This window comes from Grus americana, chromosome 9 (assembly GCF_028858705.1).
Source record: "Grus americana isolate bGruAme1 chromosome 9, bGruAme1.mat, whole genome shotgun sequence".
NCBI lineage: Eukaryota > Metazoa > Chordata > Aves > Gruiformes > Gruidae > Grus > Grus americana.
The window spans coordinates 15,389,432-15,411,536 of record NC_072860.1 but is presented as its reverse complement, the minus strand read 5'-3'; the positions used below and the strand labels follow the sequence as shown (position 1 = coordinate 15,411,536).

The following is a 22,105-nucleotide window of genomic DNA, read 5'->3' as shown; positions in this document are numbered from 1 at the left end:
ACACCATGGGAGGTAGAGAGGAAACGTGTCCTGCAGTGGTCCTTGTTCTTCACTGCCCCAACTCTTCTGCATTAGTTTACATGGCTGCAAAGTAGGTGTAGGGCACCATGAAGAGCATTGCACGTGCCGAGCACTTCCATTCGTGAGTAGAGAGGCACAAGAATTGCTGGGCTGGCTGCAGACTTTCCCTGGAGAGCTGTCTTTGCCAGGTAAGATGCAGCCCCTCTTCCTGAAAGCTCCACAAATGGTATCTTGTCATAGACGCTGCAACCAGTTGATGTAGCTATGGTGGTGATGCAGAGATTGGGGGTCAGAGTGAGGGGGGAGTGTGTCCTCAACCACTCCAGCTCCCCGCTCTGCTGTGCTTGCCAGGGGAGTCCCAAGGCAGTCCTGGTCTCCCTCCCACATCAGGGCAGAAGACAGAAGAGCCCCAGCACCTCTCAGGGATAGTGGCTGCTGCGTGACACTTGTGAGCTGCTAGACACAAGGGTGCCCTTATGTTAGCACTGGTCATGGAGTCTTCTCCTGGTCACACTGCTGGTGGGAAAGGGTAGACTTTGCAGTGGCCTCCCTGGAGGAAAGGTTTTCTCCTCCATGCTGCTTCAGATCAGCCGAGTGGAGTTATCTCTTGACGTGGCAGTTGTGGGAAGCTGTCCCCTGGCCTGCCGTCATCTGTGGATTCAGACCCGGCTTGTACCCTGCAAGCACAACCAGCCGAAGTCTGAGAGCACTGACTTCAGATAGGGGTGGACTTGCCTGGCAAGGGATGCCCAAGGCCAGGAAGGGGAGCTGGCTGGTTTGCACAGTAGCACCTTGGCCTTTATTCTCTGATCAGCTAAAGCCCTCAGAAGTGGCTATGAACATGCTGTGTGCGAGCCTCAGCATGCAGGAGGCGGGAGAAGGACACAAGGTTGCCAGCCCTTCATGAAAAAAGCCCGCTCCTTTCATTGCACAGTCTTGTTGTGAATTTGCTAAACAGATCATAAAACCCTCTCCCTGTCCTGCCAATGTCACGATAGGGTGTAACGCAATAGGGAGCCCTGGAGACAGAGCCATTAATGAATGAAGTGTCGAACATCCTAAGCCAAAGCTATGATTTGTACCCACTGAAGTGGACAAAAGCAGCTCATCTCTCTCCACCTCCCCCAAAAGAAAGCTGAAACAAAGGGGTCAGTGGGGTCGAGAATCAGGGAGAAAAGTGGCTGTTTGGGCTCAGTTTTCACTTTGCACTAGAGCTTGCTTGATGTCAGAATCACGTATCATGTCTTCTCTGTACCTAGCGAGACCTCAGCCATGTCTTCCACACTGATATTCCTAACAGAAAAACTGAGAGGAAGAGACAGGGCCGAGTGAGTTTAAAGAGAGCCCGATGCCCCCGATATGCACCCACATCTCTGTGCTCAGCAAATCAGGCTGTCTGGAGACTGAATGAGAGCATGTTCCTCTACCACAGAAGGTCAGTAAGATAAAAATAACCCCCCAAAAGCCTACATTCAGCTTAGAAGCACAGTGCTGAGCTAGGGACAATGATAATAGGAAAACACAATAGTTCCTCAGAGCAGCCCTAAAATAATAGATTATAAATGGGCAAAGGGGGAGGAGAAGGGATGGAGGGCTATTTTATCGCAATTCTAAAAGCATTCAGAGGAAATAAATTGGGATCCGACAGTTCTCAAAAGCCAAAATGTGCTAAATATAATGCTGAATTTCCCTAAATACAAAACACGTTAGCAAGAGTCTACAGGCCAGCAACTTTTCAATATCTGTGCTTTTTTTGCCCCCTTTCCCTTGTTTAGCCTTTGCCCCATGATGGTTATTTGCCTTTCTGGAGAGCTTAATCGGGAGCTATTAGTGACAGTCACTCTCTAAGCTGTATAACGTTAAAAGTCCATTAGCTCACCCCAAGCAAGGCTGGCAGGAGGGAGATGATGTACTTGCTGAAGTTGAACAAGCTATTTGCATGCTGAATATTTCTAATCACTGAGCAACACCAGGAGAATCTGAATGCTATTGCGCTCAGCTGCCCAGTGACCTTTCGAACAGACTCGCTTTAATGCAAATCAAAGTGGCGAAACATATCCAGCACTAAACCTGCAAAAAGGGACAGATGGAAGTTTTTAAGCAATTCCAGGCACCAACTATGCACGCCTTTAAAAAATAATAATTTGAGAAATAATCAGCAGAGTCTATCTTCCCCTTTCCTTCTGCCACCTTCACTTGCACTATGCATGGTCACTTGTCCTATGCATGGGTTAATAAAATATGAAAGGCGTCTGCTTACTTTTGGTCTGATCACAATCAGCTTGATCCAGCAAAGCGCACACACTTAGTTTCAAGCACATTTTTCAAGTTCCAATGGACTTTAATGGGATTTGGGCCCTGCCCTGTGACCCTCCAGCCCCAGCCACCACTGCCATGTGCATTCAGCACTATACTGCAAGCAGATTGGTGAGACACCTAAATAAATCTTCTTTACAGAAATATTTTCAGAGGCTGCAGCTGAGTGGAGCTGGGTCTAAGCACCAGTCATGGCCTCTGGACAGCAGAGCAACACAACCTTCAGGAATCTCTGGCCTTCTAAGGCTTTTAAGTAGTCATTTTTTCCTGTACCCCCAGATTTACCAGAAAATTTAACTAGTCAGTCAGGTAAAGTCTGAGAATTTAGATCAAAATTAGAGCTATTTCTCACAGTGACAGAAGGACAACAGAAAAACAGAGACCATTAAAAAACAGCTCTTTCAATGGCTTTTGGGGATTGGCTTCTATTTTGGGCAGTGGATGGTTAAATTCCTGCTGGTATTTTGCTGAATCTCCTGCAAAGAGTGACTCTGATGCTTAGTTGTAGTTTTCTGGTTAGAGCACCAACACTGCTCCAGGCTAGAGTATTGGAAAACGTAGAGAAACCAATTTATCACAGCCAGCCAGAAGTGACTGAGGCTTCACGTAACATGAAGGAGCAGAGACTGCAGGCTTTCACAAAGCTCTTGGGCTGTTGTTCCCTTCTGCTCTAATTTGAGTACCTCCCCCCAACACAGCACAGTACCCTCCCACTGGCTGATGGTTTTTTCAGCTCTGCAGCAGCTCAGGTGTCCCCCTGAAGAAGTGACAGGTTCTTCAGAGTCTCCCAGAAGTGACAACTGGAACCAGTCAAATTAGCTGCTCCTCTCATCGTGCTGCTGGCCAGAAGCCCTATGGAAAGAGCAAAGGCAAAAGCTTGACCCAAGAGTAGGACAACAGCCAGGATGCCCAAGGAGGCTCACATTGAGAAATGAAGTGGAGCCTCTGAGGGGCACTTTTTCTTCCTCCCTACCTTTCTGATGCCTCAAGGCCAGACCCTCCTGGCTGGGACTCCCCTCTCTTTTAACAGTGTAGGAGGCAGTAATATGCAGACACATAAAGGAGACCTCCAACACTTTTACACAAGCAGCCAGCTCCTCACTAATTGTCCCAGTCCTTTTGCAACATCACCCGCCAAGAGGGAGAAGCCAGCAGGAAGGAGGTAGCTAATGGGCAAAAGAAGAAAAAAAAAAAATCTTCCCCACAGCAGTGGGTGCAGAACTGAAGCCCCCATTGAGACACGGGCTCGCAGCACTGACTTGTCTCCTTCCCTCCTACTTGACGTCAGTAGGGAAGATGACTACATTGCTAGTTTAAAGCAAACCCCCTCTTACTCCAGTGTTTGTCTGATTGGCCAAGTCTTTAACCCCATGGGGTTGGGTGCTCGATAACGCTTGTGTGAAGGACTTTCAGGAACTCCCCAATAGGAAAAGCACTGCGGTCACCTTGAAACTTGAAAGGGGTAGTGGAGAATAATAGGTCATTGGTATCTAAACCCACTCACTACTTTGAAGTCCCACGTAGAGACCTATGCATTTTGCAAGTCTATTGCAGCATATACTCAAAGGCAAGAGGGGAAAATAGAAGAGGAAGAAAATAGAGCCTTCTGTATTCTCTAATATACAAAGCACACAGCCCCTCTCTGGGCTGGCAACCTGCTTCATTAAGTTGAGCTATAGTATGCTGAAAGGAGCAAATACTAGACTGAGATTCCAAACCTACTGGAGATTAGGATTCTGCCACCCTGGAAGACAGACAGTCCAGGCAGAGGATATAACGTTCTCTCAGACCTACCTGGGAAATTGCTTTCCAGTCCAGTAAAAAGCCAAGACTCCTCTCCCCCACAAAAAAACCCCAAGACAACACACACACATTTTCCTCAAAATGCAGGAAGAACAAGATGGATACTTTTCAAAATGTTTTTTAATTAAAACAAAAAAAAGGAGCACACACCAGAGCTTGACATGGGCTAGCCAAACTGCTGGTCATCGGGATGTTGAACTGGCATGAGGAAGGCTGTGTTTCTGCATAACCCAGGAACGCCGGCATGGACACTGGGACTCCCAGGAAAGTAGTCTGCCTGCCAGGCTACTGCTGCTTTCTGCTGAGCAGATCTCTCTCATGTGGTGATGGGAAACTTCATCCTGGAGCCCAGACTCTTTTTCGAACAGGCAGAAGTCCCGGAGACTGGGGAAAAGACCATTTCAATGAATCTGCATTTTCCAAGCACTTCTGGAGAGGATTCCCAGTTGGTTCTCCTGCCTCCCCTGGCAGGTTACACTGGTTTAAATGGAGACTCATCTTTGGCAATAGCCACACTGGTAGGACCCAGTTCTGCTTCCACTGAAGTCAATACATGTCCTTCCCCGGACCATAACCGCAGCTGCACCGGGGCTCACGATCACTAGCCAATTGTGCTTTAAATTAAATCCTCATCCACTCCACCTAGCCAGCAACTTCTGAGAGCTTCTTCAGGCTCGTGTAAGTGTGTACCAGTAAATTCAGGTAAATGTGAACATCTTGGCTACAGCAATGGGGTGAAGTTTTCAAATATGCCCAAGAGATGGAGGAGCCAAAGTTTTGTTTTAAGACATGACTTGGGCACTAGATCAGGTATTGAAACCTCCTTGCCATCTACCAAAGCAGTTTCCAAAGCTGCTGGTGTGTTGCTCCACCAGCCCGGTTTCTTTACCAGAAAGGCTGGGCTAAAAAAGTGACACATTTTTCATACACAATTTTTATCTGTTAGAATTTACTAGATATGCGCCTCATTTGTCTGGCAAATATTTTAAAAATACTTCAACCTGCTCTAATAATCACATTTTAAAACATGCATCAAGTTTGGATCAGAACAGCTTCTCTGGGATAATCAGTAAGCCCAAATTGCTGATTTAAGGCCTAAATATCAGTCACTGGCCAGCCAGCCACAAAAAGCCACTCTATCCTTGAACTCTTGGAATTATTTTTGGCTCAGACTAACCCTTGTTACCATACATCTTATCCTACACACAAAAGGAAAGCGTATGTGTTTTTCAAGGCTACTGTTGCACCACAAGTTTACATACAAACACAACTTCTGCAAACATGAGACCAAAGTAAGATCTCATATGTCCCAGGGTAAGTCAGAAAGTCCACAGGAGTCAAGGGAATGGTAACTGCCATAAAGGATCAGGCCTAATACATGCATTACAGAAGCAAGGTAGCTCCTTTGCTCGAGGTCTGGCTGATTCACTTTGCACATACCACTGCTTTAGCATTACATCCTTATCTAATGGTAAACCTGTTTCAACAACATGCAATACATATTAATGCAATATGCACTGCAACACACAATACGCATCCAAAGAAATATGCCAATGCAAAAATCTGACTTCTCACACATAGCAGGGCTAACAAGGAAGAGCCTTTTACAAAAGACAATCAAGAAATCACCTGAAACCATGAGACCCAAGGGGCCTCAAGCAATCTGCAATACTGAGACCTAATAATAGATGCTATTTCATGAAAGAAACACAAACAGTGGGACTGAGGTAATGGCAGAGATTTCATTAGTGCAATTAACACATTTATAATGGTATGTTCTTTAATAGAATTTAAATAAGGCTTTGAATAATTACACACACTAAAACTAACATTCCATAACCTTATTCCGCATGGAAAAGCAGCAGAAACAACCCTCTGGACTGTACAAGGTCCAATTATGAACAATTACATTCAAAAAGTAGATCAAAACAGAAACAACTATTTCTCCCAAAAGCTGCATCATCCTCTTTGAAGTCAACTTTCTCCCCTAGTGTGAGAAGTGTGAAGAACAGATGAACTGGGCTTCAGCCCAATAGATTTGGCCTCGTCAAAATTACCAGTAGTGCTTTCCAACCCAGAGTCTCTCCTCATTTCTTTAGGGTGATGGAAGCTCGTGGAAAAAGAAGTGAATTTCTGAAGCAATGGAAGGTGAGTTGTCCCTTCCCCAGGCCCAAAAATGTACATAAATTATAGAAGCTTGACAAAAAAATCTCCATTACACTGTGGCATGTGTGTTTACGGTGCATGTTCTCCTTTAGAAACTACTCACAGACAATGGGGCTGGGTGGGTGAAAAAAAATCAAAGCAGCATATGAAATAGTAATATACTGTTTCAAAATCTGCACCGTCCTGCAGAACCAGGAATTATAATTTATTCAGATTGTTCTCAACAGATCCAATCTACGCTGGATATGTAAAAAACAAGAGACTAGGTCATCTGGGAAAACCAAACAAAAAAACCTGCACACTGCAAGAGTTTTTAAAAATGAAACAAAAGAAAAAAATCCCAAGAAATATTGATGAAAGCTCAGAAAAATTTATCATCAATTCTGAAGTGGGGCCTTGTGACATCATCTGGGTTAATGAAGACAGAGATGGACTTCCCGGGGTTCTCAGTCACTAACTGTTGCAACTTTTTGGCTAATCGATCATCAGGCTGGTTGGTGTCCCCTCCATCTGACTGTGGGGAGGGGATGCTGGTGGTGCTGCCCCGCCGCTGGAGCTCTAGTGTTAGCCGGTTGGCTGCTTTGACATGTTCGATGGCAGTTCGAAGGTGTTCGGCAGGGTCTGAGCGGACTGAGGACAGCTTCCGCGCATGCAGCATGACCGTTTCTTCAGAGAGATGCTCCAGCATGTTGCACTGGGGGATGAAATAGTTAGGGCACATCTTGTTGACCAAGCAGTGCTGGAGATCATCAATGAGACCCAGGAGAAAATGGGCTGCGTAATCCTCCTGGGCCAAGTAGTTGGCAGGTAACCTGTCGCAAGCCCACAGCATCATGCTCCGCAAGTGATATGGACTAATGGCTTTGGGGCGGGACAGCAATTTGATGATGATAGCTTTGCAGGCCTGATAGGCTTGCATGAGGCTGCTGGAGATGCACTTTTTCAGCTGCACTTCACTTCTGGCAAATGACAGCCTCCATTCATTGTCCTTCTTCCCCTTGTAGGAGCATGCAGGCACTAAGTAAAACCCACTTATAACTTCCTCCTCTGTGATCTTCCCATCCCAGAAGTGGTTTTCCATCAGCCAGCTCTGGGCTACAGCTGGCCAACCTTTGAAGGACACCACAGGGACAATGTCGTACAGCATGCGGCTGCTGCCCACTCCCAAAATGATGGATATGATAGTCCCATTCTTTTCTACCTTCTCCACCTTTGGCATCCCTCGCTGAGGCTTTTTCTGGATCTCGGAGAGGACAATGCTAATGGAGTCATAGAACCAGTCTGCAACTTTTGTCGGAGAGAAGAAATAATTAGTAGCTCCGTTGATATGGTCCACGATCGTGCAGCAGTCCTTCCATTTGCTGATAGTTCCTTCATCGAACAGACGCAGGCTCAGCCAAGAGTGGCACAAAGCTGAGTGGCGCATGTCCAGTGTGACTGGTTGGTTGCGGTCATGCAGCTTCAGTGCAGGCACAAGCAGGGTGAAGTCCATGTCATAGTCTGTGCCTCGTGCATAAACATTCAGCTCATCAAGATCAATGTCCACCACACCTTCCCGCACACCACCTGAAAGCAGCAGGTACTCGTTGGCTACAGGCAGCTTCTGGTCAAGTTTCTGAACCATGCCTGCAAAAGAGAGAGAGAGAGAATTCCTTTCAAGAGAAGGCCAACATATCCGGGACACAGGATTTCACCATGATTGAAACCCATCCCATGCCCAGCAGGAAAAATGCAACCAGAGGTATCTATCACTGTTTGTGTAACACAAACGTACACCAGGCCCAGCACTCAGCCAAACTTTAGTCCCACCTGACTCAGGGCAGGGCCTTTCCTGCACTCCTGGGAATGGGTGAACTCCATCCTAAATATCATACTGGAAGCAATGGAAAAAAGCAGAAGTGTCTGGTAAAACACAGCAAAGCTACTTCCAGGACTAAATTTAACTTCTTAAACACCTTCTAAACCAGTTTTTCACCATATTGTCACTCATTTCCATGGTATCCAAATGCTTCTCTGACACTTCAAAAAGAAAATAGAATATTAATTGACTCACTGTTCTTATTTTCTCACTGATGTAAGAAAAAAGCTGGACGGGCATCGGGGTGTTGGTTTGTGTGTAAGTGAATGAATAGCTACAAATGCTAGTTCAAGCAGGTCTGATTTTACAATTTGCTTTACATTTACTGATGAAGAAGGCAACATGAACGAAGGTAATATGTCCTTCTCTTATGGGGGGATGGAGACAGGTTAAACTATCAGGCAATTACAGAAGCCAGCTCTGAAACTGGTTCTTCAAGCTGTGATGGTATCATGCCATAAAATATTTGATCAGCTCCCCAGAGAACAGACATGAAGACAGATCTCTATTTTCATCACCAAAATCAGACACTTCCCTTCACCCTGCACTGCCCGCACCAGTTGCACAAAGCCAGTTTTTCGCTGTGTATGCTATATATATATATATACCACTGTACTCTATACTGGAACAGCAGACTGAGAAGAGATTCCACACAGTAGCTGAGATATTAGCACCTCAATCAATGTTGAAATTAGGCTTAAAATTGAGCTCTGCACTTCGACTGCTCTGTAGTCTGCTTCTGCTATCTGGGCTGTTTCACTCCTGGTGTTTGTCTTGTGGTTAAACGCTCTTGATTCCTTCCCAGCCTCAGTTCAGACCACGCACCCAGGCCACAAGGGAACTAAGGCCAGTGACTCCAAATGGAGAAGCTGAATCTCTTATAAGCACTGCAGAAGGGATATATCACTACTTCTTACAAGCACAAAGGTACCAGTTTTGTTGGTATGTGTTATTTACGCTACCTTTCAAAAGGCACTATGGTTTGTTTATATCAAGAGCGGTCAGATGGAGACCTTCCGTTATGAGGAAGCCAGTCTTAGAGAGACAAAAGTGGGAATAACTAGCCAGAGGCATGATGAGGTGAGCCAGACAGCTGCCAATCACACTGTCAGACCAGGAACCACAGACACACACATCAGGAGTGTTTCTTTACTGAAATGCTACACAAATGATCAGCACCCAAGTCTGAGCACCCATTCTGGCACAGCCCCAGGTACTGCAGAGCCTTTCCTGAGTTAATGCATCCCCATGGGATGACAGATACTGCCTGAACTGAGCGGGTCTCCCTCGCAGAGTGCAGCAGCAGCAGCACCCCAAGGTGCTAGGTGCTGCACTAGCCAGTGGCACTGCAGTGCTGTCGGACAGACTTACCTATCCTTTCCTGCATGCTAGGACAGGGGCAAGGAAACACTATTTGCATGCACACAGGTAAGCCATGACTGGAGCAAAATCTAAAGCCATGCTGACACTGATTCCTTGGAAGAGCCAAGGAGACTAAGGAAGAGGCAATGGCTACAGGAAACAATCCAATATATCATCAATACCTCTCTACCTGGCTGGCTGCAGAGTTTAAATCCAAACCCTTGAGCTCTGCCTGGCACAGAATTTCCCCTTCAAGGCCTGGACCAGCAACATTCCCAACTCTGCCACAGAGCTAGGGAAAGAATTTTTGCTAATAGATCACAGCAGCATTGCTGATCCAATTTAAGCTGTGGAGCAGGGGGTTGAGATGAGGCCCCCTTGAGGAAAATATATTTAGAAAAGGCATAGAGTGTTCTATAAATAGTTGAGATGACCAAATTCAGGATTCGCTACGGCTTTAGGGGTTTGCAATGTGTTCAAACTGCCCCCCTTATTCATAAATCTACTTGAAATATGAAGGGATTTCAAGGAATCCCATTAGCCAACATTGTATGGCATACACTACCCTGGCACAAAGCTTGCATCCCAAGTTTCAACAGCCCAAACACAAGCTGACAGAACCACGTGTACGTACAACAGAAGCAGGCACTCCAGTTCTGCAAGCATGTAACTGCAAATACAAAGAAGAAAAATATCAAGATTGGTACTTGACCCAAGTACTTAAGATAATTACACCAGTGAGCCATTTGAATTCTCTTCTTTCCATTCCAGTACCAGTTCCCTCCATCTGGGAGCAGGAGGGAATAGGGATTACCTTGTGAAATTTGTAGAAGCCCTGTGGAGTTGTCTGTAAAGACCAAACCCAAAACTTGTAGGGTCAAACACACAAAAAAAAATAATTTAGGTGAAGGACCAGGTCTCATGGCATCAAAGTAGGTTCATTGATACTTAAGAAGTCTTTTGCTGCAACCAGGCAAAACACATAATTTGCAGTTGTATCTTGTGTAACATGTTCTTTTGAAAAGGTTGTTTGGCAAAGCTGCTATTTTGTTAAGTAAGAGATCAGTGTTCAGTTACCACTTCTGTCTAAAGCACCTTAAAGAAGTTCTGTTTTCCTAGCTGTGTAAATAGTTTAAGACCTTCCCAAGCTATAAAACTTGACATAATAACAGGTAAGTATGCTTACAAGCATGAGAAAAGCAGGGAATGTGAGAATTAGGAGCAGCACTTGTAGGTCAAGCTTGCTGGTTAGTTTACTAGTCAGTTCAGAGTAACACAGGTGAGCAAATGAGGCAGAATTTCATTCCATTGTTGTTCCCTCAGTAGCAGGAAAATAGGATTTATTTCCACTCCAAGCACTGTGATACAAGGAGAATAAAGACAGAGAAAACAGATTTTACTTTTACATAACACCTACATTTGGGATACATCCTTGAAAGAACTGGGACTCTGATGCACATGACACAGAGACTATTCTTCCCATTAAAAAAAGGCAATGCAAAGATGCTCTCCATCCATTACAGAATTTCAGATGAACTGATTTCATGACCATTACAGTGCATGATGGGATCTGCTGCTATTTCATGACCAGCTTTGTGTAAATAAGGAGGAACCTACAGACTTGTCTTTGAAGAAACTGACCACAAGAAAAAAATCACAAAAAACCTTATTGCTAACATATGCATTTCCTAATTTGGTGTTCCTTCTTGAAGCCTTCCTTCCTGATACCTTAGATACACAACCATTGCCACCAAAAGAAAATGTGAGCAAAGAAAGATGCCGTTCTGTTAGTCTAACCTGGTCTCATCAAACCAAATGGGGTGATGTTCAGGGCAGTCACTGAATTAAGGGACACTGCCACTGCATGGGAATTAAAAAGAGGTCAAAGTTGCAGTGGGGTCCTCAGAAATACTCCACCAAGGAAGATTTGCAGAACCTTGCATGCAGAAGCATATCACGGGAGTTTTTCTGGGAGCCAAGCCAGACCCAAGTACTAGCTCTGCACTGCTCCTGTTCTCCAACTCAGACCCCAGCATCTGCAGTAGCAAACTCCTTGCTCACATTTCATACCATACTGCTGGGGAGGATATAGTCCACACAGCGCACAGCCTTGATCTTCTTCCTTCACCTCTGCATCACCCACTCCTCCTGCACAGCCTGCAAGACTCCCTGTAAGCTGCTGCGACTGTGAGTTTCTGTAACACCCCTCTCCTTGCAGACTTTCTGTGCCAGGAAGGGTTTTGCAAGCTGGCTCAAAAAGCTAATGTGGTCCCTCACAGATCATCTTCAATTTCTTAAGATTACAAATGTATTTATACATCACTAGCACAGGAAGCAAGCAAGAGGCTACTAAACCATAAAGATACCATGGCCAGACTGCTGAAGACCTGGAGGGGCACGATGATCCCCAGACGTGTGTAAACGATGCACACAAGCTTATCTGTGGGGTATACAGCCAGGAGCTTGCCCCTTCTCTCCAGAAGGAAAAGATCCCAGGTTAATGGCAAGGGGCTGGCTGCAGCCTGCAGGCAGCTGTGCGGTGCAATTCAGCAAGTAAAAGTGATGTTAGCTGCTGCTCCTCATTACCGAGCTTCTCTGCTCACCTCTCGACTTTGCCATCTAATCTGATTTGAGAAGCAGCACAAGTCTGTGTAACGTCAGCTGTTAAAAATAGCTGCAGCGCAGAACAAACATGCCTGGTACCTGCCCTTCAGCCCCATACTGGAGTTCAGACGATGCCAGAGAACCCTCTCCAACCCTGCTCAAAGACCCAAAGCACGGTGGGTTCAGCCTAGGGACAGAATGTTGTCTGTGAATGGTCAGAAGAACTGGGACACTCGGATGCTTTACACACTTCAACACGTGCACATGGACAGAAGGGAGGGAAAAGAGAACTGGACAAAATTAGAAATGTCCTTCTCCCCACTCCTCTCTCTCCCTCACACACCAGGAGAAAGCCTACAGAATTAAAATTAAGATTTTCTCTAGAGAAATCCAACACCTGAACTGGCATTCTCACTGATATCTTCTTCTCCCTGTTCCTTCTTACTTTGCAGGTAACTTAATGTCCGCAAAATAAGAGGTCTGGATGCTCATTTCCTCAATCAATAGCAATGATGTGATGTTCTGGCACCGATCATCAGCTGACCTTGCATTTAAAGCGTGTCCTCTCCAAACCATTAGCTTGTGCTCTAGCTCTTTACTTGCAGCCAGTCTTGCACAAACCTCACTATTGTCTTAAGCAACATTTTTTAGCAATCATATTAAAAGAAAGTGAGCATCGTGCCCCTGCTATTGCACCCCCAGCACCTGGGAAGAAGCACAGGTACATACCCCTCATAAAAGAAATCAGAAAGTCCCCACTGACATCAACAGGGCTGTATATTTAAATTCCTCCATAGACCCATCCGAGGCTCTGGGGCAAGTGAACTCCCACGCAGTGAAGCTCTCCAAAGGAGTTCCAGGAAGCAGTCATGTCTCTGAGGAGACCAGAATTGCCGGGAATTGCTTTTGATTCAACAGATCTGATTTGCCTTCATTGGTTCAGCACTTCCAGCAAGAAGCAGCACAGAGCCCTTGTAGGGAAGCTTGCCCAAGCTCTAGGCATGTTTTCTGGCCTATGCAGAAATGTGTAACTGGGAAACTAACTGCACTTTTTGGGGATGGAGAGCCTGAGTCCAGGATCTGAGACAAGCTGAGCCCACCCAGGTTTGCAGGGAGCTGACATATCTGCTGTTGAAGGCAGGGGTAGTGCCCATTCATCTCACCAGGGTGACCAAAAAACACTATGATGGGTGTACGCTCCCATCATGCCCCCTGGCAGCCAAGGGAGAAGATATAGAGAAGGGATCCTTGTATAGGTCATCTCTTCCATAGGGAAGGCTAGGGATCACCCACATATACCACTGCCTCCCTCCTTTCTACTGCTTAATCCTTCCACAGGGCTCAGAATAGTCAGGGCTCTTGAGTTTTCCTCCCAGTTCTACCCAGTTTGATGCATAACCTTGGGCATGCCTTTATTTCCTCTGTATAAAATCATTACCCTCCGGTAAGCCCCATAAGCTAAGGAAGTTTGACTTCCTGGATGCTCAGAAAGTGGTTGGAATTGCTCAAACAGAACTAACCACACACCAGATGTTATTAGCAGAGAAACAATTTGTAAGCTCATGATAAATCTCAGGATTCTCATCTTTGGCTGGGTAATTCTTACCTTGACTGCTAAAAGAAATACATGAAATCCCAGGTTAGACAAAAAAGAAAAAGCTTTTGTCATTTTTCGTAAAGACTCTAGACAGCACTCTGCGGTTCCTTGACAATTCTGCTGCAAACAGCAGATCCTGCAGAAGAGGAATGTTGTTCAAAGGAAAGATCTCGGCAGAGGTCTCCAGCTATGCCCGAGTGACGTGTGCTGAATTTCAGGGGCTTCTTTAAGACAGGATGGGAGGCCGGCTCTGATGCAGCTGGGTTGCACTTATTCTTCTGTTTCCCTTGGTAATTGCAAATCTATTTATGAGCAGGGCACAAGTTTTTTGTTACGTAGAAGAACTGAAAGAGTCAGCTCTTTAGGAGAGTCTTTAGTTACAAAGCACTTTTTGAGAGGACTGTTGGCGGAAGCAGGCAGGGGGTGGGAAGGGAGTGGGGAGACTGAACCGTGTGATACCAGTTTAGTCAAATATGGGAGGTGAGCGAAGGAAGCTGCTCTTTGCAGGCTGATACATCAGTGTCCTACTGATTCTGCTCCTTTTAGAAATCTTGTGACATGGTGACAGAACACACTGCAGGGACCCAGCACCCCCTTGTAAAAGAAATCAGCTTCTTTCTCCAAAGCCGTCTTTAAAAACAATCTTAAAAGTAGTGTCCCAGTTTTTTCCAGTTCCCATGTGCCCTGGTGGAAGGCACCCACCTAGCTGAAATCCTGTATGCCAATGCAGAGGGGTATCTCATGGTGCAAGGGGAAAAAAGAAAAGAAAAAAACAATAAAGCCCAGATTCACAGGGCGTGCCTATGCAGGAAAAGACAGTACTGTCACAAACACCCAAACCCACTCTGGCACCAAAACCAGCAGTGGTGTTACTGCGGTGACCTGCTTGGCTAAAATACTCAAGTCTCAGAGACCACAATATCAGGGCTAGACTGCTTCCAAAGGTGGAACTGCACTTCCAGAAGGAGGCCCTACATCGCTATGCAACTCTGCTTTGGATAGCGAAGAGTTTAAGAATCACCCTCCAAACTGATGTCAGGTTTCCAGCCTGCCAGTCTGCTTATCCAATGGACTTACTCCAGAATCATATTAGCCAAAGTAAGATAAGAGTGTCTGAAAGCTGAAAGTCTACAAAGAATATGAAGTGCAAGTTGAGGAGGTGCTTTAGGGTCTGAGAGCAGCCGACAAGCAGAACAGAAGGAAGAAGGGGAAGAAAGCGTGCTTATAAGAACAGCTTGCTGCTACACCTTGCTTAACACTGTACGCTGTCCATACGGTGTCCATATTTTTAAGTGTGCATAACACATAAAATTCCCTTTGGAAACGGCGCAAGGTGCCATTTATCCTGGAACTGCAACCCCAGAGATAAAATCTGCCAGGGGACAGATTGTTTTATCAGTTCACCCTCTGGGACTGAGAGCACACATTTGGCAAGGGCTGCATGGGGTCTAGATGGGCCATTTCTGCTCACAGCCTTACGAAGCACTGCTAAGTGTTCAGCATGATGGTACATTGAGGGAGACTCACCAGCACTCTTTTGGATCTGCTTACAAGGTAACAACAGTGGACACAAAACAGGTCGAGTTTCTTGAGTGCAAACATGCAGCTCCATGCAGGAGAGACTGTCCTGTCCTTGTTTTCCTAGTCCCTTCACTGTTACTGTGCTCTTTACAAGAGCATAACAACCTCAGTGAGGTACATAGCATGTCCATCTATCCTAGCAGGCTGTCTCAGGCAACTGCTGCTGACTGCTTTCAGGGGAAGAGCATAAGAGCAAGGAGAGTACAGCATAATATCTTTCCCTGTGCAACCTCCAAGCAGTCTCTGGCTTCAGGATTTCCAAACCAGAGGCAGTATTTGCACCTTTGTCTTTAACAGCACTGGTGGACTTATCTGCTGGGAATGTCTTTCATTGCTTTCTAAATCATTTATATTTTTAGTAAAGTCAGTGCCTTGCAACACAGTGTTTCACAAAATGCATGTTGTGTCAAAAAGTATTTCCTTTTGCTGGCTTGCTAGGAAATGAAGAAACTCACCTAACTATGGCACCTTCCACAGATCACTCAAGCTTTTACATGGCTTAGTCAGTCATCGATCTTCCACGTTGAAAAGAATAACTTATTTAAACTTTGTATACCCAATTGTCCTTCTCAGCGCTTGTGTGGGCCCTAGTATTGCTACACCCTAGGTGAGATGAGGTCGTCAACATTGCATGTCATATAAAAAGGTGACTTCTGTGTGGATGTCTTCACAGCCCCCTTGGAAATACCTCAGCAGCCCTGCTTGCTAAATTAGCCCCACTGCTGGTTTGCTCAATGTAATGGAGTCGTCCTCCTCCCCAAAATTTAATTTCACCTTCAGGATATTCTCCCTGAGGAAGCCAACACCCATCCCACCACCTTACAAAGGGTGTTGATGACACAGGAAAAGAAGAGTGGAAATAGGACAGGAGAAGGTTTTAGAGACTGTGCAGGAGAAAAAAGTCCCCAGCCTCCCTCAAGCTCTCATCCCAATCTGACTAGTCAGCGCCAGGTGCCTTTCACAGAAGACACGTGGCATGTCTCCAGCAATGACCAAAGCCGTTCCCTTCCAGACCTGGGAACACATTCTCCTCTCGCTCCAAGTCAGCCAGAGGGGCACGTGTACATGTCGGGCAGAACTTGACTCCACGGTTGCAAAAGCACTTTGGGCTCCTCTGGGATGGTTTTCTGTTCTTAGTTACTGTCTAGTATCTGTTTGCTACACAACTTCATGTTCAGGTGCCAACAGAGGGCTATGCCCAGAGGAATGCCACCACACCCTCACATCCTGTAAAGAACACAAGAGTCTCCATCATAAATACACTTTGAGTTTTTCTGTCAAACCTCCTGCTTACAGTTATCCAACATGCTGCAAATTTTCTCCCCAGCTGCTTAACCACCAGCTTGTTTTCTGTTCCTGTGGCAGAGTCGTTTTCTACAAAGACAAGTCACAGCCAGAGCAAATCACAGCACTACTCCTTAGGAACTGCCCTGAAACAACACTGCCCATCCTCAGTGTCTGTCTATTCTGTAATAACAGCTCTGCCTCACTGCAGAGCAGCAGGAGATTTGTCCTTGACTCAAAAATTCTCCACTAAATCATCCAGCAAAGCTAAAACTTACACGTGGAGTATACATGGGAACAAACAGCCGTCAGATGGTTGATGGATAACCACAGCTGTAATTCAATCTGATGGTCTTGATTTTCCCTTAAAATCCATCAAACTTGGCTCCTGGGGTCAATGACATGATCAGAATGGTCTCCCCTTCAATCACTTTCATTCTCTTCATCTACCAATGACTAAATCTATTTAGCTTTATACCATGGGACAGGTCAGAAAAAGGGGGAATGAAGGATGATTCCAGGAAACCAGTCAAGCCCCAAAAGAGTGCTGGACATGGGAAATTTGTTCTCTGAGTGTAGAAAGAAAGCAGGTGTCCTGAGGCATCTGGCAGAGATGAAAACATGAAGTGAATCCTGTCTCCAGCCCCCAGAATTCATTGGACTCCATCCATAGAGCCCTCTCCCGGACCCTTTGACAGATCCTATATCCAAACACTGAGGGAAGCCAAGACAGATAGGCCAAATACAGCTGAGACACCCAATGCCAGAATCACAATATCATTTTTCTCTGTCCTTGCAGATGAGCATGGGAATGGAGCAAGATGAGGCAGGGAATGGAGACCCTTGGTCAGAAAGTGCTGAAATCAAAAAGGCTTAAACAATATAACTGTGTCTGAGATCATGAAGCTACGAGCAAGATATCCTGCAATACTAACCAATTTCCTACCCACCACCAAGAACATTGCCAAAGCCATGTGGAGCCAGATCAAGTCACCTATATGAAATATATTTCTTAAGGCCCCATGTACAGCATCAGCTGTATGAAAAGTGCTGGCTGGCTTTGACATTCATGCAGAATTCCCCTTTGTCCACATCGCCAGGGGAAGAAGTTATAGGCCAGATTTTCTGCTAGCAGAAAACAGAACGTCTCTGAAGCACTTCCTGAAATGAGTGGCAAATCTTGGCAGAAATTTCAAGGGCATTCCTCCTCCCTTTTCATGGGAGACAGACAGAGGAAAACCTAAAGCCCTCCAAACCTGCCTGCCCATGTCCCATTGCTCCTACCCTCCTGCTTCATCTTGCAGAGGTCATATTTGACAGCGCAGAAAAGCCAGCAGAAGTTTCTAACAGGGACTGTCAGTCCCTAAATTCTCAGATTTCATAGTCATTTATGTGCAGCTGAGCACTGTCATCTGTTAAAGAGCGTAGCAGGAAGCACTGCGTGGATTTGGTCTCCATCGAGTGCCAAGCCCACGGCCCCAGCAGCTGTCAAGGATCTCATGCCTGCAGCACAGGCAGTGGCCAGGAAGCATGGGAGCTGGAACAATTAGAGCAGGAGAGAAAGGGAAAAGCAACCGCTGCTACAACAGAGCAGAAGCTGGGTCACCTTGTATGAAGGCACGAGTCACTGTCAATGCCACTGTGGCACAGGACCCTAAAGGTGAAAGGCACTGTGATCTTAAGAAAGCAACAGTAAGAAGTCACATAGCCAGGCGGCCCTGCAAGATCCAGGTATTGCAGCTGCCTTCCTTCCTGTGTAAGGCGTGAATTGGCTGGTGGGCAAGAGGAGCTGGTGGAGCTGCAATGCAGGGGCTGGCAGTGCTCACAGCTAGCTGATGCCCTGTAAGTATTTGCAGTGAGATGAGGGCTGTACTTTTAGAGCAGTTCTCTGTTACCAGGATCAGAGCTTGAAATGCTAGTAGCAGTTCAGGCATGAAGCACCCATGGCCCTTTGCACAGAACTCTCATCCCATTTTGCCTGCTCTGCTCGCTCAGGAGAAATTCCAGGAGACCAGCCCCGCATCTGTCACCAAGCCTTTTTGTGCTTACCTGGCATGAAACAGAGCCTCACACACACATTCATTTAGAGGAGGCCTGGTCATCTCTCGGCTCATCAGGATGATAGTTACATTGTGAGATGAAGGAGGGAAGAGAAAGCAAAATTGTTGCTGATCAAATATAAAATTCACAAAGTATGTTCCAGGAAGACATTCTCTCCAATAGTCTAGTCCCAAAGTCCTTTCTAATCTAAAAATCTAGTGGCATATGGACATAAACAACGTTTGGGTCCAGAGAACTGTCAGAAACTTACACAAAAGACCTCATGGAGCAGGATCTCAAGTTCTCTTGCAATGGAAAGCTGATGACAATCAAAGCTCATTCTTCAAATCTCATCTCTTATCAGGGCTGCTTCGCCCTGGTGACTCTGAAAAGCTCAGGGAAGCAGGATCCTGTTCACCAATCCCCCCAAGGTTTAGGAGGCAGTGTCCCCAACCCAAACATCCATGAAGTAAGAGACAGGCCATGAAATCATAGCAGTATCTTCAAGTTTCATTTTCTCCAGGTGTTTTTGCAAGGACAGAGGAAAGGCAGCTACCTCTGAAAATTCAAAGCCAATAATGTAGTAAGTTCATTAGTTCACTTAGCTTTCCCCTGAAAATGTGAGAACTAGAAATGCTCTCTTTACACTCTGCTTTCTTTCATAAAGAACCTCACATCACTCCAGTAATAAGCCTTAAGGAAAAGCACAGTATACTGGTAGATTTTGTCCTAGCAGGTCTGTTGCATTTGAAGTTTCTCTCAAAAATTAAACTACCTTCTTTATTGTCTTACACAGTGCATAATCTTGAATTTTAATCCTACAAATTCCCTAATATATCTGTAGCAATAATGAAAAATGCTGAAAAGCTTTGTTCACAAGTGCTGATGAAGTTACGCTTAGAAGAGGCAGGTACCTGGAGAATACAGACCCTTCAAATGAATTCAGTAATTAGAAATCTCACCTATATTTTATAGAAGTTGCTGTGAAAACACTTTGTAAAATTTCCTGGTGGACGCTCAGCTCCTGCAGGGCTTGCTATCCCTCGCATGAAAACACTTCCCAGCATGACAGGAATGGATGTTGTTTGAATACAGTCCTGTTACACAGAAAGCAATGGCTAACACCATCCTCGCTGGTTTCCCACTGACAGCTGGCCCCCCACCCTATGATTAATGGACAAACAAAGAAGATTACCGATCTCCTAAATTTGCTAACACAGTCTATAGAATTAATTGCACAAGGTAGAAGCAGGAATATGAGGGTGTGACCCGGCCCTTTAACAAGGATGTTGATCCCTCAGGTCAGACAAAGCTGATGTACAGCTCATGCCCAGAAGACATCTGAGCACAATCCTACTTATTTGCTCCTGGCTGCACTTGGGGAAGGGGCTGGCAGAGGCAGAGAAATACTGATTTGTTGCTGAAGCCGATCAGCCACAAAACACAAGTCGTATTCTGAGCTGCACTGCCTTCCTGGCTGGGGTTGTTCTGCTTGTGCCCATGTAGACCTACCTTGTATGACTGGCTGGGCCCAGACCTGAGCTCTTCTACCCAAATACTCGCTACTCAGCTCTCCATGGCTCACAAAAAAACTCACCAGAAGGAGTGCTGCCATCAGGCAAAAAGACCTCTCAGCCCTTATCCACAGGAATAGCCCACAGGAGGACAAACTTATGCCGATTCCCAAAGAGGCAACATTTGCTTGTGCTCAGACATGTCACTGGCATTCTCTGCCTATAGACAGGGGCACCAGTAGGAGGACCAAGTAAAGCGGAATTGGTTGCTAAACCATGACTCTCTGCCGCAAATTATATTCTGAGTACTCAGCAATTAAGCAAGAAATATTCCACAGAACTTTGGGTTTGAGGAAGAAGCCCCATTTTACCCCTTTCCAGAAAGATGGCTTATGAAATCATGATGCTACTGAAACATATCTTTGCTTTCCTGAGCTTAGGACATTCTACTTTGCTGCTGGTTCTTTAGAACATAATATTGAGCTTCAAATCTTATTTTAAACGTTACTGCCAGTTACCCAGCCACCTTAAGGCAGGAAACATTCCCCCTTGCTATGGGCATGTTCATTGCCCTTCCATGTATGAGATCCCCACAGAAGTTGTTAAAAACTCCAGCAAAACTGGTACATGCAATCATCTCTTCCGTCAGCAGATGGCACGAACGCATCAGTGTGTCTGGGCTGCAGAGCTCAGCAGGCCTATGGGATTTGTGAGCAGAGAGAAAAAGAACCGTTCAAAACAAAAGGCGACAGAGTTTTCAGACTGCAGTATGGGCACGGGAAGAAGCCACATGCAGGCATACAAACATCTTTCCCTGGCACCTGCCAGGGTTTACAGCGAAGAGGAAGCCAGCTCTGACACAATTATTGCTACGAGAGAAAAGAGACCTCCAGTACCAGGCTATCTTCTGTCAAACCAGATTTGGTACATAATTTTCATCTAGTGTGTGTCAGAAGCCCTCTGATAGTATACACCGTACAGGGTGGGAGCAAGATGTAAATTTAAGAGGGGATAAGCCAGAAGACAGACACCAAAACTGTCTACAAATCCTATTTAATGCCAGATTTCCAGCTTGTGATGACTGAAGAGAAAGGCCAGCATTTTGTCCAAGCCATCTGTACAGTGCTCCTTTTGTGTCATTTCTCTTTGAGTATTTATACCACTTTACAGAGCAGCATAACTGAGCAAGCAGTGTGCATCATGGCTTCAAAGCAGAACAATTGCTGTTTATAGAAGTACTGTTAACAATTTATTGCTAACGCATTTTAAAAAGTTACAAAAAGAGCAGTGCTCTGGATCATTGCAGGTAAATTTAGTTCAAAATTTAGATTTTCTATTTCTTCACTGAAAAGCAAGGAAACTCACAGCAAGCACACACCTGCGCACAGGCGGAGGAGCAGTTCCTATGTTCAATGGAAGCAGGTACCGGAGAGTTCTCTGGTCATTCGGACTGAACATAGACAAGGCAAAATCAACGCCTAACTAATCAGTTTCCCTTACTTATTTGCACCTTCAGAACAGAGTGAACTCAACAAAAGTAATCTAGGAGCATTCCAAATTAAATGCAAAGGGGATGATCTAGGAATGCACATACATCCACGCTATATATTTGAGGAGCAGGACTGGGATTTTGGAGCTGTTTCAGGGCAATAAATGGAAATCCTACCTGGAGATGGGATGGGGAAGAAAGCACTAGGAAAAAGAAAAAAAAAAAAAAAACCACAACAGTGTTCTTGTAAAGTGGTATTTGCATGTTTTAATCCAGTGTATAAAATTTCTGACTAAAATAAATTTAAAATGGACCTAAATAGCAGAGACATTTGGAAGCCAAAACTAGCTTCTTACTCAAAGAAATTTTATTCCTATTTTATCAGTGTGATTCCTCAGAGATTCAAGATACGGATCCTCTGCTGTGAGCAATGTGCTGTAGAATAGGTAGGAGGTTACAGCACGACTCCA

At 45.4% G+C, this 22,105-nt stretch overlaps 1 protein-coding gene across 3 annotated transcripts in view; it reads right to left on the bottom strand.

Moving 5' to 3' along the window:
• Positions 1–3,060: 3,060 nt before the first annotated feature.
• MB21D2 (Mab-21 domain containing 2) overlaps positions 3,061–22,105 on the bottom strand; it is a 61,844-nt gene continuing 42,799 nt past the window's right edge. Inside the window, exons 2-3 of one of the 3 annotated variants that reach the window (XR_008578353.1) lie at positions 4,291–7,932; positions 3,061–3,189 (exon numbers count right to left, since the gene is read on the bottom strand). Coding sequence is in view for 2 of the 3 variants with exons in the window: in XM_054836011.1 (XP_054691986.1) it covers positions 6,668–7,932 (1,265 nt within the window). In the remaining variant the exon portion in view is untranslated. Of the gene's footprint in view, positions 3,190–4,244; positions 7,933–10,712; positions 10,804–22,105 lie in introns of those variants that run through there. The other 2 variants (XM_054836012.1, XM_054836011.1) reach the window with 2 other exon arrangements.